This window comes from Anomalospiza imberbis, chromosome 4 (genome assembly GCF_031753505.1).
Source record: "Anomalospiza imberbis isolate Cuckoo-Finch-1a 21T00152 chromosome 4, ASM3175350v1, whole genome shotgun sequence".
NCBI lineage: Eukaryota > Metazoa > Chordata > Aves > Passeriformes > Viduidae > Anomalospiza > Anomalospiza imberbis.
In genome coordinates, this window is record NC_089684.1 from 1,042,912 (window position 1) to 1,067,656 (window position 24,745).

General features: G+C 39.2%; 1 protein-coding gene across 1 annotated transcript in view; it reads left to right on the forward strand.

Annotated features, from left to right (window-relative positions):
- KIT (KIT proto-oncogene, receptor tyrosine kinase) overlaps positions 1-24,745 on the forward strand; it is a 50,270-nt gene that overhangs the window by 18,779 nt on the left and 6,746 nt on the right. The window contains exons 4-17 of the mRNA XM_068189194.1: positions 1,009-1,145; positions 3,815-3,974; positions 6,784-6,973; positions 7,654-7,769; positions 12,991-13,105; positions 14,312-14,505; positions 15,593-15,699; positions 15,792-15,918; positions 16,177-16,281; positions 16,369-16,479; positions 18,122-18,272; positions 20,068-20,156; positions 20,511-20,638; positions 23,356-23,478. Coding sequence (XP_068045295.1) covers positions 1,009-1,145; positions 3,815-3,974; positions 6,784-6,973; positions 7,654-7,769; positions 12,991-13,105; positions 14,312-14,505; positions 15,593-15,699; positions 15,792-15,918; positions 16,177-16,281; positions 16,369-16,479; positions 18,122-18,272; positions 20,068-20,156; positions 20,511-20,638; positions 23,356-23,478 — 1,853 coding nt within the window. The remainder of the gene's footprint in view (positions 1-1,008; positions 1,146-3,814; positions 3,975-6,783; positions 6,974-7,653; positions 7,770-12,990; positions 13,106-14,311; positions 14,506-15,592; positions 15,700-15,791; positions 15,919-16,176; positions 16,282-16,368; positions 16,480-18,121; positions 18,273-20,067; positions 20,157-20,510; positions 20,639-23,355; positions 23,479-24,745) is intronic.

A 24,745-nucleotide genomic window follows, 5' to 3' on the forward strand; every position in this document is an offset into this window, starting at 1 on the left:
TGAGGGGGATTTTGTGTGAGCCTTTATATCTGAAGAGAGCAAACATGTTTCTTTGTTCTCTTCTGTAGCTTCTTACAGGAACATGAGGAAAACATTATTGTTGAAGTACGAATGGCTGAGAGGCATGGGGTTTTCCTAAGTTTTGTACAATTTACCTAAGATAACTGCAAAAGTTGTGTCAAAGGCAGAAAGAGAGTCTGGAAGACCTTGTCTGATACATGCTACATTCACAGTTTGTCTTCTTATGTAAAAGCCCTAGAGTGAAGTTAACTGGAGTATAATAAAAGAGGAAAATTTGAAGAAAGGGTGATGAAAATAGAAAAACAAACCACGAAGGGAACAGAGGAAGAGCTGAAGAGCCTTGCAGAGGCAGGAGACACATAGTCCTCCGATTCACCTGACTGTTGACAAAGGACATCCTGAAGCAGAACAGGGTACAGCTACCCCACGTCTGCATGTCACCACCTGCTTCTTGGGTGACACAGTGTGAGCCACCACTGTGAACAGAGGTTGTGGTGCTTTCAGGCACAGGCGTGCAGAAATCCTAGCGCTGCACCTGTCCTTCTTGGGCTGTCCATCAGGAACTTTTCAGGGACCTGTCTGACAGTACTTCCTGTTGGCTGCAATGTTTTGTAATTAAAATCTGCAGTTTGTGCTGGCCTGCTGTTCTTCAGTGACTGATCCTCACTGTGTTTTCAGTTCCAGAGTGCTACTTTTTCATCACTGTCACAAAATTACTAGTCTCTTTGATAGATCAACATCATTCAGGTTTCTTCATGCAAGTTGCTATGCTCTAACAAGTATTATCTAACTTTTAAGTGTAATTTGAAGCAAGGTTGAAGTAAAAATGTGCTTGTTGTAAAGGAACAACTGTGTAATATATTAAAAAATGTGAATACATCTCAGAGCCTTGATTTTATTGGAAAGTTAATTAATGACTGTTGATTTTTATCTCCCCGGAAGAGCTGAGACTAGTGAAAAGTAATAAACTTCTAAATTGTTTTCCAGTTCACAAAACTCTTCCTGTCATCACCTTATCAAAAAGCTATGAACTTCTCAAAGAAGGGGAAGAATTTGAAGTTACATGCATAATCACGGATGTGGATAGCAGTGTACAAGCTAGTTGGATTTCTCACAAAAGTGGGGTAAGTTCCTTTAATTCATGTATCATGTGTGCCTCAGCACAGTACACAGACTCTCTGTAGACATTCACATGCTTGTCTTGGGTACCTGATGCTGTGTTGATTTGGATTTTTGCATTTACAAAGATTCAGCATCCCACAGACTGGTGAGAGGGTAACAACTGTCCTGTGCCATTGAGGATGGCTGGGAGGAAAAGCATCTGCATGGGTTTTCTCTTCCCAAAAAGAAATTAAAGTTAGGCTCCTCAATGTGAAGTTTAGGTGACCTCTGTTGGGCTTCCTAAATACGGAAGTGTGGAGTGCCTTCACATCACATTGCAATCAATGGGAGCTGCAAATCTCAACACATGGACTGCAAATTACATATTCTAGTTGTTATCATTAAGAGTAAAATACCTGCTAATTAGCATGGGGTTGTGCGTGACAGGAATAGTAGTAGGCATTCATAGGAATGATTAATTCATTTAAATTTCATGGTGTGCCTCACTAACTGGAAAAGCTCTGAAAAATGAACCAGTGAACTGGCTTCTGTCTGCCAGCGATAGATGAAGTTACTGACTGGCATCACCAAATTAAACTGTTGAGAGGCTCAGTGCTCCAGAAGTTTGATACAGGCAGTGCAACTATTCTGCTGAAAAGGGGCAGAGAGATCCCCTTCCCTGGTAAGCCAGTGTGCTGCCAGCTGTGCTGCTTTGAAATGAGCAGCAGGCATTGGGTTGTTCTTGAGAATGCTTCTTGATCTTCTGGGTATACCTTGAAATTTAAATTAATTAAAAGCCCTTGTGAAGACTTTTTAGTAACTCCTACCATATACTTTCACATGCTAATTGACTGCTCTTTTACTGCTAATCTTAGTGACCAGAATACATAATTCTCAGCCCATGTATATGGAAGACTCCTGTGATATTTGGATAAATCACATCTCCTCAGGCACATAACAAACAGGAGTCCTGTTCCCTGGGGCTGGGCATGCTGTGTTTAGATAATCCACCAGCTCTGGCAAAGCTGTTCTTGCTAAGTGCTCGCTGCTCCAGAAATCCCACCCCACAGCTCTGAATGTTGAGAAGGCCTAAGTGACATGAAGGTGGCTTGGGACATGCAGATCTGCTTTTGTTCTTGTGCAGGACCTTCATCTGAGAATTTAATTTATTCTCTCATTCCCCTCCCTTTCCTGTCTTACAGATTGATGAATTTTTTTTTCATTTTTTGTGCTTTATAACTTTTTATTTAATGTCTAAAAGCCACAAGAAAAGTATTTTCCCAATATTTTTGACTTTTCTGACCTTTCTAGTAAATAGTAGGAGCTGCTATCTTTGAATTACTATCAAATTAAATTTTGTATTGGAAGAGAACACATAAATTTCATCTTCAGTAGATTCAGAATTACATTTTGTCCTGAGTAGATGAGAGAAAAAAACCAAAATGCTTTTTCCTTGTATGACTGAAGTTACCACCACTTCGGAAAATTAGGAGACTGACTGCTTAGCAAGCATATCCATACTGAATATACTTCTCTTGTGGTTATTATAAGTCAGGAGGAATCAAAATTGCATTGAGAAGCTTTAATTTGTCTAGGATCTCTTGGAACATCCAAGAATTGCAATAATCAATTAGAAAATCATAACAAGTCCAGCTCTGCATTTGCTTTAATCAGTGTAAATTTTGTCAGTCATTCCAACAATACTGAACGTTCTCACAGAGACTAAAGTCAACATCTCGAAGCATTTGCTTTTTTCTGTGCATGTGTATAGAATCGTGACATATTTAAGAGAATGAGGTTTCCAGTTTCCTTTAGGATTAATAAATTTATATTGCTGTGGACCAAGAATCAGAGCGGGTGCCAGAGGGAGGATGCTGTGTATAGCCTGCTGCCAACAGGGCTCTCTGCAGCATGCCTGCAATTGGGAGATGCTGTGGCCTTGGACATAGAGCAACATAGCTAAAATGAAGCCCCAGGACCTTAAATTCTCTCTTGTCATTCACTGGGAAGCATTGCAACCATTAGAGAGTTGCTGAACTTCTGGCACCATTTGAGGGGTGACCGACACTTCTGAGATGCAATGACTTCATACAAGAGCTTCAGCTCCTGAGCATTAGGAAAGTCAGGACCCAGTGATCATTTTGCATCAAGCACTGCAGTTTAGAAGTGCTGTTTGTGCAAATAAAACTTTCAGCTGGTTACTCATCCTCTCACCAATACTCACCTTAGTACTGGAAATCTAGCCAGAATGATCTGGGTCTGACCTTGGGCACGACAGCCTTGTCATCAGGTAATTGGAACATTTGAGGAAGCTAGAGGTCTAGTTCTTCTTGTCTTGGGTTGGTCTCCTCCATTTGGCTCTCTTGGGGCAGGTGAGCATAGCCCCAAATTCACTCCACTCCATGTCCCTCCACGTTCTTGCCTTAGAAGGGAGATTGAGGGGAAAAGAAAAAAAAAAAAAAAAGGGAAGGGGATAGAACTTAGGAGAGGACATTATCTCCCAAAGGCAGCTGATCACACACTTGTTTTGCATGGAGAGATTCTAGTGACAGGTTTGTCGTGCTGGCTTACTATTCCGGTTTAAAGTTATGAATATTAATATAGCAAAGTTATAATTACTTCTATTTTTAATTTATCTAGGAAAGATGATGCACACACAGTGTTTTAGATGTTAATTGTTTTTTACCGACAGATTGTTACAAGCAAAAGCAGAAATTTGGGTGATTATGGATACGAAAGGAAATTAACATTGAACATCCGTTCAGTGGGAGTTAATGATTCTGGAGAATTCACATGCCAAGCAGAAAACTCTTTTGGAAAAACCAATGCCACAGTAACCTTGAAAGCTCTAGGTAAATACTTCTTATAGAAATCTTAACATTTCTAAGAGCAGGAGATGAAAAGTGAGAACACTGGGGAGTCTTCCCTTCCTCCTCTCTCCTTTTCCCCAAAGCTCAGTGAGTTAAGTTGTTTTTCTGTAAAGGTTATTGCTGACTGGTGCGATATGGGATGGCTCAGGAAGTTGTGGTGTGTATGACTGCTTTAATTTCTATAACCCTTCGCTCGTTATTGGAAAGTGATAACTAGAACAACCATCCAACAGTGTTTATGACCCTCTGGTTTGTCTCATCCTTCCTGGTTTAATCTAAGATTTAAACCAGTTTTAACAAAGCAACTAATTTACCTGCTTCTGGTACTGCCCCTATGCCCAAGTAACTTGGCAGCACAAGTGCAAAGCACATCTTCAATACCTGCCTTCCAAGCATGGGGAATCTCCCTGACAGCGTGTCAATGTTTTTTCTGTAGAATCTGTATTTGTACATCTATTTAAAATAACACTGTGAGCAACATTGTGGTGCACAAAGACAGCATGAAATTTTTCTGAAGGTCACCCTCTTGTTAAACCCACTATCCATCACTTCTACATGTTTTGGATCATGTCCCTAAACAGTGAGCAAACTCTCTTCCTCCTCTTGTTTAATAACAGATGTGGTTAGAGTCTGCTATATATTAACTTGGGTGACACACAGTGCCTTTTGAATTTTAAAGCTGCTGAAACCTCCTCATTTGATAAATTGAGTACAATTAAGGACACATATAGATAATAAGATCATTCTGGTCTGTGTAGTTGCTACAACCGTTTCAGTTCCATTCAAGGGTGTAGTAACTAAGGGAAGTGTAGCCCTGGATTCTTTTTTTCCTTTTCAAATCCGTTTTTCTGTTGCTTGTTTTGCTTTCCCTGGTAACGTAAAGAAAACAGAAGTGTTTGACCTGTGTTGGTCAGATCTTCAGCAAACAGGCAGAGGTTTGCATGCCCTTAACCTTGCTGTGCCAGTCGAGGGGGTAGGGCTCACAATGAAAGGGATGTTTTCCACATTTTTTTACAGGAGAGACTACATTCATATGTAAAAGAGTGAAACAGTGTGAAGTATGAAAGAAAATCTTCTCCCCAAGGGGATCAATGTGAAAGCTTTTATTATAAGAGGAGGGAAGTTCTTCACTACAGTAATTCTTAGTACTACTACATATGCAAATGTAGCTTTAAAAAGGATTGATTTTGGAAAGTCTGGGGTTTAAAATAAAGCATGGCATTATAAAAAGTAGGAAATAAAATTTTTGTTTAGTAAAATACAAAGTTTGTATTTAATAAAAAATGTCAGAGAAAAGGTGGAATCTTCCCTTTCTGAGATAGTTTTCTCTCTCCACCCTCTCAAATTTGACTTAAATAAGCTCCAACTTTTGGATACCTTTCACTATTTATTGTCAAACTGACAGTATATTTACCTGAAGTGTGCCAGCACCCAGGGTCCTGGGAAGTGGTGTATGGTGTGTACATGGAGAGAGATCTGGGATTGCAATAGATACTAAATCACTGTGGCTTTAACATTAGCCAAAAGTTTTACAAGAAATAATGTGTATTTTTTGTAAAATTCCTAATTGTTTTTTCTGTCAGGTAATTTATCTAACTGGAGAAGGTACTAGAACTGCATTGCAGGGACTGATAGCATTATAATAAAATTTTATTTGAAGGGAGTTTGGTCTGATTTTGAATACAGCTTGCATAGGTAATGCTGTGCTAATACAGAAAACTGAAAAAAGCACTGCAAAGGAACTGCAAACCTTCAGTTTCCAGATTTGAAATCTTTTCCTCTTTTCTAATGATGGAGACCATTTTAGAGCATACCTGCCTGCTGTGAATTTACTTCATCCTTTCTTCTTCAAAGCATCTGTCAAGCGCTCTGGCAGATCCATATGCTTTCACCAAGCCCCACTAGCTCTGGTTTTCCCAAGCTCGGGTGCCCAGCTGGCCACAGCAGTTTGATTACTAGAAAGTGGGAAAAAGCAGGGATCTGAGATTGATTTTAGGTCTAAATTCAAGCTCTCAGTAAATGTGTTTCCTTGTAATTGCAATCTGCCTGTCAAACTGATGATTCCCATATGAATTTCTGTAATAGGACTGAAAAACTTGTCTTTTTAAAGTGAATCCTCAATCTGATGAGTTTATTAATGAAATTAAAACCGCTACAGCAAGGATGTTGTTAGACTTGATATTTTGGAACGGAACTGCGTAGTGATAAATGGTATCTGCCAAATGAAAGATTAAGACCCAGCAGCAGATGTACAGAAATGCCTTAGTTTAAGATGATTGGTATCCAGGCCTGTGGACTTAGCACATTTTTCTCTAATTACAGCTTTTAATAGCTTAATTTGTAATGTTGTTCTTAATTACACTTGACAAAGAAACCTCTAATACTCTAGTATGCTGTAATAAATTATTTTAGTTTGCTTGTTTCGTAATGTTTCTTTCACACCAGACAGTTAGCAAGTCAAATTTTTGGAAAAATAGAAACACCTGAGTAGAATCAAACACATACTTGCATTTTTCCAAATGCATATAGAAGATATTTGTCACCAGAAGATGGAATTATTGGTGCTAAAGCACTCAAGGCTGCTTTAAGTTCTGTGCCTCATGCTATACGTGGCTAGTAATGTTGGTTTTGGCAGGTGAGTGTTTAAGTACTGCTTTGCAGATAAGGTCTCCTGTTTCACACTTGGATGTTTGATCACTGATCTTGAAGTCATCTGAGTGTGGTTAGAGTACTCACAAACTTCTAAATGGCCCTGAAATTGTTTTTTTTTTTCTCCTCTTACAACCATCAGCTAAAGGATTTGTCCGTTTGTTTGCAACAATGAATACCACAATAGATATAAATGCAGGACAAAATGGAAACTTAACAGTTGAATATGAGGCATATCCAAAACCAAAGGAAGAAGTCTGGATGTACATGAATGAAACATTACAGAATTCCTCAGACCATGATGTCAAGTTCAAGACTGTGGGCAATAACAGGTAATATGCATGGCTGTAGTGTCCATTTCACTCTGGAGCAGCAGACAAGAGTCTGCTCTGGAAAGAGGAAAGTGGGGATGGTGAGAAAATTGTGACTATAAAAGATGTAGCATGTGTGGCTTGCCACAGTAACTGGTGCAGTCTGCCGACCTACATTTGGAACAGCATCGAGCTAACTGCACCATCTGAGAACCAGCATGCTGTTTACTCACAGCTCACCTACATTCCTGTCCAGTAAGCAAAAAATAGAATTAAGGTTGGTTGTGTGTAGAAACTCCCTTCACTGCCACAGCAGACCCCAGTGTTCTGGAAAAAAGCTTATGCTTTTATTTCTGCTGGGCACTGTTCTCTCCTGATCCCTTGTCTTCCAGAAATCCAGTGAAGCACCTAGAGCATGTGGCCTAGGTTGTGAATCTGTGTTCCTTCCTCGGTGAGAAGAGGAGCAGGTGGTGATGCATGCATGGTCTGAGCCTGAGGCTCAGCTGCCACGCAGGCACACATCTGGGTCTTAGAAGTGGCAAAACATCTGGATGTTGGAAGTGCAATGGCAATCATAGTGTAAGATAAGAGTGTTTGCATGGATGATGTCTGCAGAAAATTCCCTCCTTATTCTCCCTGCAGCAATTGCCTGTTCGGAGCAAGTTGTGTGTCTTAGTAATGCTTAAATTTTTTCTTTGCAGTTACACAAGTGAACTTCACCTTACACGACTAAAAGGAACAGAAGGAGGCATTTACACATTTTTTGTGTCCAACTCTGATGCCAGCTCCTCTGTAACATTCAATGTCTATGTGAAAAGTAAGTAAAGTGAACAGTCTGAAATATTTCATTATCATAGTCATTGTATTTTATACAACATAATGTATGCACAAGATGTCACAGTGTGGTTCAGCATATGAGAGGCTTTCTGAAGTGAAGCACATGCTGGAAAACTAAATGTCAAGATATAAAAGTGCAGAGTACTCACACAAATCCACCTACTATCCAGCATGACCTTATATTCTGGCGAATGTATTCCAGAGATTACCAGAGAGCAGCTAGGTTGTTTATAGAGAAAAAAACCTGCAGCACCTGGAAACATGATCTCAAAAATAAGTACATATCACAAACCTTTTATAATTTGAGGTGGAGCAGGATACACAGGGATTATAATTTGCATTTTTGGCAACCAAGTTAAGCTTTTAATTGTCCTTAATTTTTTGAGTTGGATGCAGAGTTTGAAAGCTTGTCAGGAGAATTACTCACATTTAAATGCCTTTTGGCATCTAAATACTTCTGTATAATAGTATAAATCACCATTGTTCTAGAGAAATCTGCATAGCTTTACAAATGCATTTGTTGTCATCTTTGGGACATGCTTGTTAAGACGGAGCACTGGCCTCAGTTCCAAACAGCATTCTTCAAGACAAAAGCTAAACTTCAAAACTAATTCAATGAAACCTTCAGAAAACCCTGCTTTTAGCAGAGCCATCCTCTCAGAGCATTTCATGCACTCAGCTGACAAATATTGGCTTCTGCTAAAGGCCAAGCTTAAGGAAAATTAAACCAAGAGGGACTTTGAGCCCAGCAAGAGGAACCATATCGAAAGTAAATAAGTAAATGTGCTGCAAATGCACTTTTGTGTTGCTGCTGTGCTTTAGCAGCAATGTGTCCTTTTTCAGGCACAGTTTTATACAGAGAGTTGTCAAGACTTCCACAAATGCATCAAGTCCTTGCTGTTAATTTCTGAATTCTTCTTGTTTATCATTGAAGATAACATTTGTAGCATCTCTATTAGCGACGACATAGTTTGGATCTAGAAATGTCACTTGGACTCCTTTCAGAACATGGTATTTCTTCCTTCATCTATGAATGTTGACCCTTGCATTGTGTCTTCTATGTTTCCTTGCTCTGATTTCTGAGATAAGGGCACTGGTGATCACAGATGTCCTTTATCTCAGTGAGTGAGCATGGGTCACAGTCATGAGGGATAGTTCTAGTGTTTAAAAGATTAATGCAGCAAAATGTTGAGCCAGAAGTTTTAATTTCTCTGAAGGAATGTGAGAAATTGCCTATTGTCTGGGCACAAGAACTAAAAAAACCACTATCTCAGTTTTGGCATCATCAGGTGTCAGTTCTCAATGCAGATCTCCGTGTTGCTGCTTTTGAGGCATGTGCTACTTAATAAAAGCTGAAAATCCCTGTGGCTCGTGGGTAGGAAACCAGACCAGGAAGAGAATAGAGAAGCGGAATGGACAAGGCATAATGGAGCATAGACACTTTTGTTCTTCTGAATCCCTTGTCCATACAACCAGCAGCAGTCAAGTCTGTTTCCTTCTTTCTTCAACTACTGGTCATGTAAATAGCAAGTTCAGTCTTGGGATGCCATGAGGACACTTAAGCAGTCTCACAGAGCCCATGCTGTCATGCACTGGGGCCCTGGGTGGATTGCAGCCATGGCTGAAGGAATTGGATGTGATGCACTTGACTCAAAAAGTTTCTTTTGGCATTTTGACTGAGCTCCTGTAAACATTTTTTCATTTTGAAAGAGAGAGATTAATAGATTGGTCTTTCTAGGGGTTGTTTTTAACAACAACAACAACCCCTAAAAAAGGGGTTTTCACTGGCTTGTAAAATGCTCATCATTTAGCTGTGAAATACAAACTGCATGACAACATACCATATTATTTGACATAAAAGAGTGACTGCCAAAGGTGAGTCGTGTGTGGGTGGGTCAGATCCTGATCTGATGGTGTGTCCTCATCTAACATTGTTGTCAGGGATTTTGCATAAATTGCTTAGATATAGCTCGTGATGTTTACATGTCTGGCTTGGGCATGTAATCAGCAGAAAATAACCAAACAGGAAAAACAGATTCATAATCAGAAGAATGTCTTCACGTAAACAAATAACGATGCTGAAGCATTTCCTAAAAGACATGAAAAACCCAGTATAGAAGTACTTGGCTTGGATTTAAAAATATTTAGCAATTGCATATGCTAATCTGAAACAATACTAAATTGCTTTTAAAATAGTGTAGTAATTCATAATAAATGTATAGAGGTAAGCAGCTTTAAAATTAGGAGCCAAAAAGAAAATTACAGCTTGACAAGCAGCATACTGCACTCAATTACAATTAAGAAACTGTAGAAATCTCCAGAGTGGCAAAGTATGGTGTGTCTAGCAATTAGCAGAGGGATCTTCCAGCTAGTAACTGAATTTAGTGCAAAATAATATCTCAAGCTTAATTATAGTCAACAAAACATCATCTATGCAGTTAGGGCTCCTGCTGCAAAGAGAAAACTGGACATGGTATTACAGATCCCATGAAGCCAAGCTGAGTTGTTTTCCTGTCATTGAGCTATGCAGTGAGCAATGAGGAACCACCACGATATTGTGAAAAGATTTGTTACAATCCAGAAAGTGTAGCTCCAGCAGGAAAACAACTCTCTTTTTGTCTGGGTTGACTGACAATACCTATTAAGTGTAACGTTTTAGACATTTACTTCATTAACAATGAAGGAAGGGAAACTGGCAATAGAAAGCAATTAAATGCAGAATGTCATTATACAGAACATTGAATTAAAATAGGAGTGACCTCTTATAAGTCGTCTTCGATGTATTCAGAATCAACATTAATAAAAGTTGAAAAGCAATTAATAAACTTAGTGAAATTAGAAGTTTAAGGCATTTAATGCCTGATTACAGAAGACAGTATGTGTATATGCTGAGCAATGTAATAAAATGTTAAATGTTTAAGGGGTTAAAGTTAGAACAGTTAACATCTAGTCATTAGGAGTCTGATAGCAGGAGGGGTAATTAGGCAGTGCAAGTTATAAAATCTTAGCACAGTAAAATCCCTTTTAAAAAGGAGATGCATGATGACAGCTTGGCATCTGTTTGTGAAAGCCAGTCTCTCTTTGCTCCAGCATCCCCTGAAGTACCTACACTGGTGGTTGAGGAAGGTGCTCTGGCTGCCAGAAAGGGGTGCAGCTGCCGAGACGCGTGGCCTGAGCTGGCAAAGGAGCAGCCGGCGGGGATTGCAGTAGCAGCCGTCTCGGTCCCCTTGGGTACTGGTGCAAAGGGCTCTTTGCTGCCTCAGGTGAAATGCATCCCTTAATATTTCTGAGCCAGGGAGGCTTGGGAGCCCTCAGTGCTGGTGGGGAGAGGCTGATCATGCTCATTGCCACATCAAAGTGCTTCACTAGGCACATGATAGGCAGAGCTGCTCTTTGGTCAGCACTTCTCAGAGGCTGCTGCAGCTCAGCTTCCCGTGGCACCAAGTCTGGACCACTCTGCTTGGGCTGCGTAGCCTCTCATCTCCTCACTCTTGCAGGATGAGTCCATGGGTTCATGGCCACGTAGACAGGCTTTTATTGCACTAGGTTTTTACAGTGGAAAGAGCCTAACTAATATGGGCATTTTCGTTTCCCTCACTCAGCTTCAGATGTTACATGCAGACCAACTCTGGCACAGTATTTTTTCCAGGGCTTAATGCACAGATGCCTCTTATATTTGACTTCTCAGTTCTCTCATTTCTTGAGTTACGTTGTGCTGTAATGTTGCCTAAACCACAGCATATATCTAAACAAATAGCACATGGGTTGTAGTTTAGCTAATTACAATTTCACAATCCAGCCATTTTGATTGGAATTTCAGAAATGTGAATTACATGTGTTGTGTGAGCACTGAGGCTGGGTGAGATGCTGTGTGCTCTCAGAAAGTTCCTCACCAAATGAGTAATGCTGAAAATCAGTCTCAACATTTTGCAACAATGTTTGGTTCTTGGTGTTTTGCATAAAACACAACATGCGGATTTAGAAATGAAAGAACATTCGGTTCCTGTAACATAAGTCACGAGGAGGTGGTATGTGATTGAGAATATACGTGTGCTTTGTTGACTCCAATTTAATCAGAGAGTAGAATATTCATTAAAAACTAACGCTGTGCAGTCTTCAGACATGGGTTTTATCTGAAATAAATCTATGTTTTCCCACTGCGGTCTATACAGCTACACTACTTTCTAGAATTAGGAGTTCAGCTTACATTTCTGTAAAGCCATATTAACTGATAATGGGCTCTTAACTTGTATCTGTCGGGTGAGCGGAATCATTGCAATGTGGTCTTTCATAGTATCTTTCGTTTGCTTCTGTTTAGGTGATTTTGCAAGGAAGCTAAGGTTGTTAAGGGAAGTAAGGTCACTAATTCCAGTTTCATCAGGGAAAAAGCCCTTACTGTGTTGGTGGTACTCTTGGCTGAAGCCTATGACATTGGACGAATGACTCTGAAGTCCACGTGACTGCACTGGTTGCCTGCCATACTCGAGACAGGGGCTCCTAAACCAACTGCAGGACTAACTCCTGTGACAGTGGGCATTGGTTGGATTAATTGCTTTTTAAACTACCAGAGCAATCAAAATTGTCATTTGGAAAGCTAATATGTTCAGCCAAGTGTTGGCTTCCTCTACCTGCAATGTTCCAGAGCATCAGGCAGTTGGGCAGTTCAGTATGTTAGAGGGGTGTACGTCCTCTGTCAGGAGGTCTGCACTGGCTGCTTCGCATTGTAGTTCCTTTCCTGGCTGCAGTGGTAATACCGAATACACCGGGCAGGTTTAAGAGGGGTGTGGTTTGCAGATTTAGTAGGCTTTTTACTGGGAAGAAACTGTCCTTTTTACAGATGGGTAAAGTCATGCTGTGCAGGAATGGGAACTTTACTGTTGTTCCAAGCACACACTTCTTTGGGTTGTTTAAGCTCTTGGCTTTGATGGTTTAGGATTTTTCATCAAATCAAATACTACGGGGAGATGAGGTATTCTTCTAATGTCCAGCCGAAGCATTCAGTGTAAGAACTAATATTTTCACAGAGATTAGATTTTTGCAGGACACCAGTTCAGACCCAGACATCCTTGAGCATAAGAAGGTCTTGCTCACCTGAGTGATTCCATAGATTATGAGGCTCACAGGTTGCTTGTGTGAAGAGCAAATAGCAGTGTACATTCTGCATTCCCCTAGTGGATGACTATTGCTTTTCTTTATTGCAGCAAAACCTGAGATTCTCACTCTGGATATACTTAGCAATGGTGTTCTCCAGTGTGTAGCAGCTGGATTCCCAGCCCCTACCATATACTGGTATTTCTGCCCAGGAACTGAGCAGAGGTAAGTTAAGTAAACAAGAGTCTCCAAAGGTTATTTTAGGTGCAACACATCTAATTACTAATTACAAGAACATTAAATGACTTGGTAATAGTTACATTCAAATGTTGCATTGTGGTTTTCATCCCTTTTGGCATTGCATTATTTGCAGTATTTTGTGAGAAGGCAGGAATACATTTCATTTTTCTCCTTTGTATTCTGTCCTTGAAAGGGGAATAACCAACACTTTATGCTGTGTAAAAGTAAAAGCCAGAGTTTCTGCTGCGAGCTAGCTATGGCTTTTATCAGCTTGGCTCCAAATGACACGTGTTCTGTGTGCAGTTTCACAGAATGGCAATCACAGAATCACTTGCAAATATGGCTGTTATACTTTGTTTTATTGTGTAATTAAGTAATTTTTACAGACGTAATTAGATTTCTGTTCACATGAAATATACGACAAGTAAACAAGTCCAGTGTTGTTATGAATGAAGTTGGATGTTTTTAAAACCAGGTGTTATATGAAGATGGTAGAGTTTCACTGTAAAATGAGTGAGCATTTGTGAAGCAAGTTTTAAGGGTTTTGCTTGACTTCCCCCATGGTTATAGATATCATACTAGCAAGTAACGGATCTCCTTCCCAGCACTGTAATTTGTTTTATGTCTAAAATAATTGTTATTCCCTTACTGGTTTACATTAGTAGCTTTTTAAAAATCGTAAATGTGTGATTATGTAGTAAATATGTGACATATGAAGGAGAAGCAACATCTTGAGAGAAAAGAACTGGCTATTTTCTGACTGCATATAAGCTTAATGGTGTTTATGTACATCATGGACTTCTTTTGTGCTGTAATAAGATGATGCTTGGGGAACATTTTCAGAACTGGGTAATAGACCACAACTGCTTGGCAATGAAACTGAAAATGTCTGTTGTATGGCATAAAACCCCCAGAGAAGTAACAGACGTACGTCTGTACGTCTAACCAAAAGACATGGTCTCCAGCAAAAACCTGAGATTCTCACTCATCGTGGTCTCCAGCTGGGCCAGGCTAAGTGTACGCATCCATTTCTCCCACTACATACAAGACCATGAGACACCATGAGTAGGTTGTTTCAGGGTTAATATTTTCAGCTGAATCACTTTGTTGACCAGAGTTGTTCAGTTTTCTGTTGGTCTAGCACTTCAGGTAGCAATCCATTGCAGGTAACTGTCAGTATTGTTTCTCCAGGTGTTTTGATTCACCAACAATATCCCCCATGGATATCAAAATTGGTTACACAAATTCATCAGCACCGTCATTTGAACGAATTCTGGTTGAAAGCACCATTAACGCCAGCATGTTCAGGAGCACCGGCACTGTGTGCTGTGAGGCCTCCAGCAACGGGGACAGGAGCTCTGCTTTCTTCAACTTTGCTATTAAAGGTAACGTCCACAAAACACGGGTGGTGTGTGGCTCTATCTGCAAAAGAATTTTAAGTGGTTTAGCTGTACGAAGGTTTACAATACTGTGGCTGAGCACATGATAACATACTATGTTGTATGTTCTGCCTGTCAAAGTCTTGCTTTAATTTTTCAATGACTGTTGTAGGACTGTCTTTTTATGGCACCTGTTCTGCAGTGCAGTAGGTGGGTGGGTTTCTTCTGTCTGTGCAGCACAGAGGAAAACCACCTACAGCATTACCCTGGCTTTCCCCCTCTCTCTCCCTTTTGTTTTCTTGTTTTTCTGTTTTGACTATTTAGGCTATCATTTCTTTTTTCAAAGAAAGATTGCATTTTATATTAGGTTTTTACAATGTCTCAGGAAAAATGTGGTCCCCAACTTGCCTGGAGCCTAAGTGTCCTGCTGCTATAAAAGAAGTAACAACAACATACTGCAAAAGGGCTTATGAGTTTTGTCGTGGTATTTGTAGGTTTGTGAGAGAGAAGAAAAACCCACTAGAATATAGATGATTTGAAATGTGTTTGTAAAGCTGTGCTCTTCTTTGCAAAACCAAATGTTCTGCTTCTTTTTTTTTTTTTTTTCTGTTACACCCAGATATAACATACAAACAAATACTCCAGATTTGGGGCAGATGGGTTGTAGTAGAATGGTATTTCTTCGCTACTTGGCACAACCTCTCCTTGTAAAGACTGTGCTATGTGTAGTGATCATACTTAGGTGGGGCAAAGGGGAAGAGAAGAATTTGGGACTTCAGATAAAAGCTTCTTTCTTTAACCTATCTTGACTGAGATCATGCAAACCCCTTGCATTAACTGATCTGAGTGCCAAACCTCCCTGAATTAATGAAGCTGAGACTCCGAAGGCATTGAACTGCATGGTTTCTGTGCCAGCTCCATCTCCCACAGCTCATTCAGGAAGGACATTCTGATACACCTGGAGCACATCGGGGAAAGTCAAAACCCCAAACTGTAATTCACAAAGAAGAGCCAAGGAAAGGTTTTCACTGGCATCTTTTAAATGTAGTTTTTCTTGTTCAGTATTTTAGGAGAATTTTCTGTTTCTTTTCAGAGCAAATCCGTACACATACCCTTTTCACCCCTTTACTAACTGCATTTGGAGTTGCTGCAGGACTGATGTGCATCATAGTCGTGATCCTGGTGTACATATATTTGCAGGTAAAACCAGAAGCCCCTTTGCCTGAATTAAAAAAGTGTGTGAGCTACTTGTTGAGTCTTCAGTAGTAACAGCCATTCTCTTTCTTTTCCAGAAACCCAAGTATGAAGTTCAGTGGAAAGTTGTTGAAGAAATAAATGGAAACAACTATGTTTACATAGATCCAACACAACTTCCTTATGATCACAAATGGGAATTTCCTAGAAACCGTTTGAGTTTTGGTTAGTTTAGATTTATTTAACTTCATCTACAAGGTGGAACCTTCATGTCTCATATGAGACTTTGGTCAAACACAGCAGGGTTTTGTCACAAAGTTGTTGCACAATAATGCACATAGTGATAATTGCTCATTCTTGCCTTGGGACAAAAGGCAAGCAGGCGTGTCTGCAATAACTACCTTGATATGATAAAGTAAAATGTTGAGCCCTACAGGAGGAAGAACTCAAAGTCCTTACAGAGTATTTTGTTTGCTTTATTAGGTAAAACCCTTGGCGCTGGAGCTTTTGGGAAAGTTGTTGAAGCCACAGCTTATGGTTTATTTAAGTCTGATGCTGCTATGACAGTAGCAGTAAAGATGTTGAAAAGTAAGTTGCTGTAGTATACTACACTGTGTTTTCTCTCTTCCACCTGGTTGGTGTGTTACGTGCTGAACGCTGTGCTTCGCCTTGCAGCAAGTGCCCATTTAACGGAGAGAGAAGCCTTGATGTCAGAGCTCAAAGTGCTGAGTTACCTTGGAAACCACATTAATATTGTGAATCTGCTTGGAGCTTGCACTATTGGAGGTGGGGTTATCTGCAGATTATTGTTTATTTCTGTTCTTTTTTAATTGCCAGGAGGATGAACTTTGTGAGGAACAATCTAAGGTGCAGCTCTAAGTGTAGAAATGATAAATTTCATCTTAAAATCTTACATTTCATGCTTAGACAGGTTGCAGATCATCATGATTATCACCTATGATTTACTGAATCTAGATTTTAGGCTCAACTACTACTGTAAAAACAGTAGTAAGATCGATGTAGCTGCAGCTAAACAGGAAGGTTGCTTTTATTCTCTTTAATGTGAACCATTGGTGCTTTCTTCTTGAGAGATGACAAAATGTACAGTATAAATTTTTACCTCCACCACACTATTCCTCATTAATGAGATCTGGTTCCTAGTTGGTGTCCAAGGTGAAGTCAACAGGCTTGTCTTGTCTAGTCTTCCAGCCTTCTGTTTAAACTGCAAACGTATATGTTAAGGCACCACTAAAAGTACAAATTCTAAGCAGCAGAAAGTTGAGAAAAGTAATTTGCCAAAAAAAGTATTGCACAACCATAATGTTTCATATTTAGTATTAACTTCATAAGTTTGTTTTCTTACACAATAAAACTACAAATCTTACAGCTACAAAACCTCCTGAAGTGTCAATAGAGAGTGATAAAAGCTTGTATTTTTCATTTGTATGCATTTAATATGAAAGATGGTATTGCTTCTTACACATTTTTCAAAGAAAAGGAACTTGTAAAAATTCATATAGACAGAGGCAAAACATTTCTCACAATTAATTATTTAAAAATAGGATGAAACAATTTTGTTTAAGCATCCAACTGACTCACTGGCCCAAATGCATGTCTCTCTCAGTGGAGAAAAATGTGGTGTCTGTAATAAAATCACACCACAAACACTTATTTTGCTATTGTAAAAGCTATAATTTTTAACTGCAGGAAAATGGAAATAAACCAGTGAGGTTAGGAGATGATGGTACAGAGTAAACTTAGAGATGAAATAACACACAGTGTAATTATATATTCAAGGTCTGTAGCTGGATTCATTCACTCAAAAGACATATGTTTGATCTGTAAACATCTATGCTGAAGATGGCTTAATTCCTTTTCTGATTTCATTTTAATATTCTAAGACCTCGTGCAATGCAGTTTTCTGTTGCAGTGGGCTGTTCTGTTTGAATGATTTTTCCTATTATACTGCAGAATATAACACTCTACATCATTTCCAAAACATTACTGAAGGAGTGTGAAGCTCTACTGTAAACAGAAGTGAATCAAAAGGATTAATGTTTGAAGCTTGAGTTACTCTTAATGTTTGGAACAAATAACTTCCTTCAGGAAGCGAGCAAAATCAAACAGATGTGTCTGGCCAGAAACATTATCACATGGAAAAAGACTTATTTGTTGAATTTTTATACAATGCAATGCTATTGAGGGGCAGAACATTAATTGGGACACAGCTTTATCTGGACCATTCTTGTTCATCTCTGAAAGGGAAGATGCTGGGTTACTTTTCTATAACTTTTCAAGTCTAGACAGTGCTGGACAGTGATTTTTTAATAGTCCAGCCTGTGTGCTTCACTGAATGCTAGCTTTATGTAAGGTTTTCTGCATTAAAAGCAACACTCACCAGCTTTCTAAACCTTATATGCATCTACAGGTCCCACTCTGGTCATTACAGAATATTGCTGTTATGGCGATCTTTTAAATTTTCTGAGACGAAAACGAGATTCGTTTATTTGCCCAAAACATGAAGAACATGCAGATGCAGCTGTTTATGAGAACCTTTTGCATCAGTCAGAGCCTGCAGCGTAAGTATGACCTGCTGAATTGTACCTGTGTTTTTAGAAAATTGGGAAGGAGGAGAAATCAAAGTTTATTAGGGATAAGAAGTGTGGAGAAACATTTAATGCAGCAGGCTTTGAAGATTCTCTGCCGCACAAGAAAACAATTTAATTAAGAGGCTGTTTGTTCAGGGGGTGGTTTATTCGAACAGAGTGTCATTATATACAGAGTGGATTGTATGCGCTCTTTGTTTTTCTTCTTTATCAAATTTTCTGCAGTTATTTCATGCACCTCCTTGGCTTCAATTTTTGTACATATTTGTGTTTATTGTTATTAAACTTTGGTAGTTCTTATTTGGCAGCTTGAATGACAATTTCCCCAGTGTCAGGCTGTTAGTACCCTGAGTTCTCCCAAATTCCTGCCTTCATAAATGACTTTTTTATGAAATCAAACCAGTGTCTTAAAATGTCAGCAGCAGGCTGCCACTGACAGCTCACTGCATTTTGTGGTGAAACAACCTGTGTCATGACTGAGATAGCTCTTGTACTTAATTCATCTGTATATTTTTAACTTCTGTGTTTTATATACCATCCCAGAGTTCTTTCCAAGGGCGTTTCCAAGCAGATTTCCTTCCGTTTGCAAAGTGAGAGACATCTTACCAAAACCCAGGGCCTATTAAAATACCTGCCCATTCTAAATTTTAGTCTTTTTATTGCCCCAGTGGGCCCATTACTTTGTGTTGGCAGTCATGAAAGAAGCAGGCAGACTTAAGGAGCTGGAAGAGTTCTTTCTCCAGCAAGGTATAGTACTGGTGAAGCTGTTTGTGCCGTGGCAATAAATGGGTAGCTGGGGATGCCCCAGAGAGGTTGGGACCACTGGGGTGATGAACATAAGGCTGTGATTTGCCATTGGAGGTGTACCCTCTGTTCAGTGAAGGGATCTTGCTGTTTAAGCATATTGAGTCACTGTAAATTGAATTTACAAACTGCAATTTGTAAATTGAGTTATTAACAGAAGAGTATTTACAAAATTCTCATGTTAGTATTTACTGCTGCTGAATGTGTCAGATATATTTCTGGTGGTAACTAAAGCTATTGGTGATCTCATTGCTCCTTCCCATGTTAGCTCTGTGGCTGCATTTACTGTTCTTAAACTAAGCAGATGTTTCAGCCTAAGGAAGTATATGAATTCTAATGGTAATGAAGTGAAAAATGCCAAAGTACATCCATCATTTCTAAAGGTGCCTAACTGTATATTTATAAACCCATGTTGTATGAAAATCTGTACATTCAAATTATATATAGCAATAAGAAAATTTAAACTTAAAAGAATCTAGCAGATGGCTGTCCCAAGCCTCGACTGATTTTTTGAAATACATGTGAATCCCCTATGGAACTTGGGAATTTATGAATTTAACATTTTTTACCATTTATTTTCTGAATTTCAATTGCCAATTGAGCTGCTGAAATAGTCTGGTAGAAGTTGGCCTTCGCAGAAAAAGGAAGCACTAGCAGATCCTTTGAAACATCTGGATGTTAATTTACAGAGAATGAAGTCTGTATAAACAGTATTTATGTGAATGGTTTTGTTTGCTCACCTGAGCCAACTCCAAACTTTGAGGTGTACCATTAACTGTACTAACAAACCTCTCTTTCTGTACAGGCATTTCCTCATTTTTTTCAGACACCCACGAATTTCCAGTCAACTGATCATCTGCAAAGCAATTATTCAGAAGGTTGGCCTGATGTTGGCTTTTTGTTTGTATAGCTTTTGAGACCTTTTTCACTAAACTATGTTTCTTTTGTTCTGCTGCCTCTACAGTGATGTTGCCAATGAGTACATGGATATGAAACCAGGAGTGTCATATGCAGTCCCACCAAAGGCTGACAAAAAACGACCTGTGAAGTCTGGTGAGTTCAGTGACAAGGAATTCTGTTTGTCGATGGGAGTGCAGGAAGACAGGCTTCGTGGATTTGTTCAGTTTTAGCATATTTGTCTTTTGTGAATGGGGACACTAAAAACTCAGTAATTGATGTGAGAAGGCTTGAAAAAGAACAATATGCTAAATTACAGTGTCCTGTATTTCTTCACACTTAAATGGAGTATCAGGATTATTTTTTACTTTTTGGTGATGGGCTATTTATGTGATTCTAGACTGGTACTTACTAAAATTGCTGTTTTGTTTAATGTCAAAACAACTCTATGTGATTTCTGCATGATTACACTTGCTTAATTCAAAAGCTGTTGTTGTTTACATTGTGTAGGATCCTACAATGATCAGGATGTTACCCTTTCTATGCCGGAAGATGATGAACTTGCTTTAGATGTAGAAGATCTGCTAAGCTTTTCTTACCAGGTGGCAAAAGGCATGAGTTTCCTGGCCTCCAAAAACGTAAGTTAAGAATTTTTCAGAGATGGACAGAATCAGTAATTTTTTTTTTTTGGTCACTGTCAGTGTTTTAATGCAATCTGTGTGTTTAAATGCTGAATATTTCAATGTTCTTTTCACCAAGCATTGCAAACTGATAGGCTCCCTCCCATACATGAAACTTTACATGGTGCTGGAGCTGTGTACTGTTTATTGGCCAAAAGTGATGTTTTATATCCCCTAAAACAGAAGTCAGTGCGAAGCAGTGCTAGTGCATATCCACTGCTGAGGGTAGTAGAATCAGTGCAAAGGTATCTATTTGCATGAGTTTTAAACAATGCTGCACTTACTACTTCTCTCATGCAGAATACTGCCTTAAACATGGGAGATATCACATTGTGTGCTCTTTTTTGTAAGCACGGCTTAATTCACAGGAGATGTCTTCATTTTTAATTTTCTGGAAAGATAAGATCAGCTGAGAGACCCACAAAAAATCTTCATTGCTTACACTGAACATAGTAGACATTCTCTGGGTTTCATAGGAGAGGTATTGCATAACAGAAGGGGATTTATAAAGAAGTCCTAAGCACAGCATAATTAGTATGTTCCTGGGTTATTCTTACATTTTATTGCAAAAAAGCCATTTAACATGTAAACATTACAACTAATGCAGCCACAAGTGCACCTTAAATAAAGTGTAAAACCAAACTTAGGCAATTCAAGGAAAGGAAGACAATCCTGGAGTCCCGTGTTACTATTGGGAAATTTGTCTCGAACTCTGCTCTGAGGAAAGTGCACATTAAAACTTGTTTTTGCAGTTGTGTTTTTTCTCCCACTCTTCTTTCCTCCAAACCAAAGCATAAGCCTTTAGTTTGTTTTTCATCTATCAACACATTCAAGAGAGGCCTGACATGCAAACATATCATATTACAGATGATACACAGATTCACCACGCTCCTGAATCCTTCACTGTTGAGGACATGCAGTGCCAAGCACAGACATTCTGTATTTCATCTGTGTTCCTAAAGAGTAGCCCTGGATCCACTATGTATTATTCCTGGTGACTTTTTCTTTATAGTCCTTCCATTTTTACAGACACTGTGGCGTTAAATAGCAAAGGCAGTAAAGAATGTAACATCACCTCACCTTGAGGGTGGGAAGTAATGTGCAGTATTGCCTTGGCAGTGCCAAGTTAACACCTATATCGCAGAGTTAAACTGCAGTGCACTAATATGTTACTGCTCCTCTTCAGGTGTTGTATACTTGCACTCTCTTGGCTCCAGCAGTTAAATTAGTTGATGCAGACTGCTGTGGGCTGCTAGATAAGGTGCCTCAGATTGCCTCACATCCTTGAGGCAGGCGGGTCCATGAAGACCAGCACGCAGAGTACCCAGCTGCTCTTCCACTACTTGTCAAGGCTGTGCAGCAGTCTAGATAGGAGCTTATTCTGGGAGGGCAACTGCCTTAAGCACTTGGTGCCTTAATCGCAAGACAGAGCCTCCTCCCTTGGACAAAGCCTGTGTTCAGTGCAAACTGCACTGATTCTGGAGGAGCAAGGCAGAGCCCTACTGACTCTTGGCTGTTCCTTTGCCTTGCTGCTTCAGAGCTGCATGACAGCTGTACATATGCAAAGTGCAGAATGCATTGTATACGGAAGTGAATGAGAGTCTACCAAAACAGTGGAACTACTGAAAATCGTTCCTTGTCTAAGCATGCTAAAGGGACAGAGATTAAGTTACTTGTGCAATCTGCAGTTACTTTCTCAGCTTGATTTTCATAACTTTTGATACTTTAGGTAATTTTTTTGGTTATAAATTCCAAAAGTTATGTATTTCAAGGAAAAAAGAAAAATTGAACTGTCTTTAGTTATTTTTTTAGACAGCTGTGGCCTGCGTGCTAAATACCATCAGTAAAGCTGAAGCTTAATACTTTCCTTTCCAGATGAAAGAAGAAATCATTTTGTTAGAGAATCACCTCCATTCTCTAACAAACACACATGGGCTCCACAGGTTTTATACAAAGAAACACAGCTGCTGGGAAACTCAGGCACCCTTCTGGAACTGCAGTTACCAACACATGCCCACTTCTAAAGTAAAAACTGGAATATAAGGTGGTTAGGTCACTGAATGCATGACTATCCATTGAAAGATACTGGCATGTGAGAATTTCCACTATTTTAAAATATTTAAGTCTGCTTAAGCTATTGTAGGTACTTAATAATTCCATTTTCCAGACAAGTATTTCTGTTACAGATTCAGTTTCTGTGTTTGTGTGCTTTGAAGTTGTTACCATAATTTCCCCTATTTTCAGAATTTCAGCACTTCTATATCAATGACAATAGCTACTTAATAGAATATTGGGACTATTTTGGAAACAAACCACATTTTCCCTCTATTTTGTCCTGTATTAGGAAACAAGCCAGTGATGATTTTGATAAATCAGAAAAAAGTACATTAGATTTTAGCTGAGAATGTGAAACACTGCAAAATTCAATGACTGCGACTGGTATTTTCTAAACTAAATGCACAGACAACCGTATTACTGGGGACTGATGTAATTATTGTAAAGATACGACATCCAAATGTTTACTCATCTGAGTAAGCTTATTAGCACATGGCTTCATTGTGACTTACAGCTTGCCTTAAAATGCATAATACAGTAAGTTACATAGCTAAGTAAACATATAACCAAGCCTGTTAGGGATATTATCAACTAGTTTTGTTTATTTCTCTATTATTTAGTGCATTCATAGGGATCTGGCTGCAAGAAATATTCTTCTAACTCATGGTCGAATTACAAAAATCTGTGACTTTGGCCTGGCAAGAGATATAAGGAATGACTCAAATTACGTAGTCAAAGGAAATGTAAGTATACATGATACTTAATACACTTGTTTTAAGTTAAGCAAGTTCCTGTTGTCTTGATGTACAAATAAAAGTCTTTTTTAGTTAGATGGAAATCTGGATTTTCCAGTTCTGGTGTATATATACATATCCAAGTTGGCTAGGGGAGGAAATATCTGACATAGATGTGTATGCTGACAAAATCCTTGGTTTATACTTGTTATACTGGAAAATATGTGCTCATACCTGAATGTGTATTGTAGTGGAAGAAATGTTTTTGCTGCACCAATATAATGTCCAGTCTTCTTACTATACATGAATTTTCTCAAAGGTACTGGTCTGTAAGTAATTGCTAGTTTTGACATAGAAATACTCTAGTATCCCAGTCCTAAATTTTGGAATTATTTGGAAACATTTTCCCTGGGCATTGCACTATTTGACCATTATTGAAATAGTTTCTTTAAAAAATATCTAAATAATCAGGGTTTTGCAGCTTATCCTTTTCTGTAAGGGAGCACTCAGACAATGAAAACTGAAGCATGAATTTACTGATAAGTGCATCAATGGGAGGCAAAAGCATCTTGGTTTTCTCCGATTCAATACAGACAACCTCGTATGTGTAATAAACACAACTTTAGCTTGCAGCTGTAGTTCAAACCCTGTAACAGGGTTGGAACAAGACACTATATTTTGATGAGAAGAGTTTAAAACCTCCCATGTAGAAGAGTACCGACCTCACAAGTACCTATTAAACCTCTGGAGGGGTACAAAGGCACTTTGAAGTGATGCAGATTACCTTGGCAGCACTTGCGGTCCCCTTTAATGTGCCAGTGCAGAAAAAAGAGCCCTACTACAAAAGAAAATTGAACTTCTCTGTGGTTAAGCTGGGGAAGTGTTTATGAAGTATAGGTATTTTGCATCTCAAACTGATTTATGCTGCCTGGCTTAGTGTTTTAAGTCTGTGTCAGATAGGTTCAGCCAGCTGCTGCCTTCAGAGTACATATGCTTTCACTTGCACTGTTTTTCAAAGGAGAAGATCCCTGTTCAGCAAGGCAGCCCTTTCCCCAGTTCAGCTGAGGGCTCCATGATCTTAATGATGAGGGGTTGGTCATTACTTAGGGGTTTGACAACACATGAACTGAAGCTTACCTGTCCTCACCTTGGCAAGCTGATAAAGAGAGAAAATCCCACACCTGAGCATCTCTCACCAAAGGGGTGTGCCACTCAGTTAACTTCAGTCAATCCGTGGTACCTCAGGTATGACATAACTCTGCTGCAGTGCTGTTAC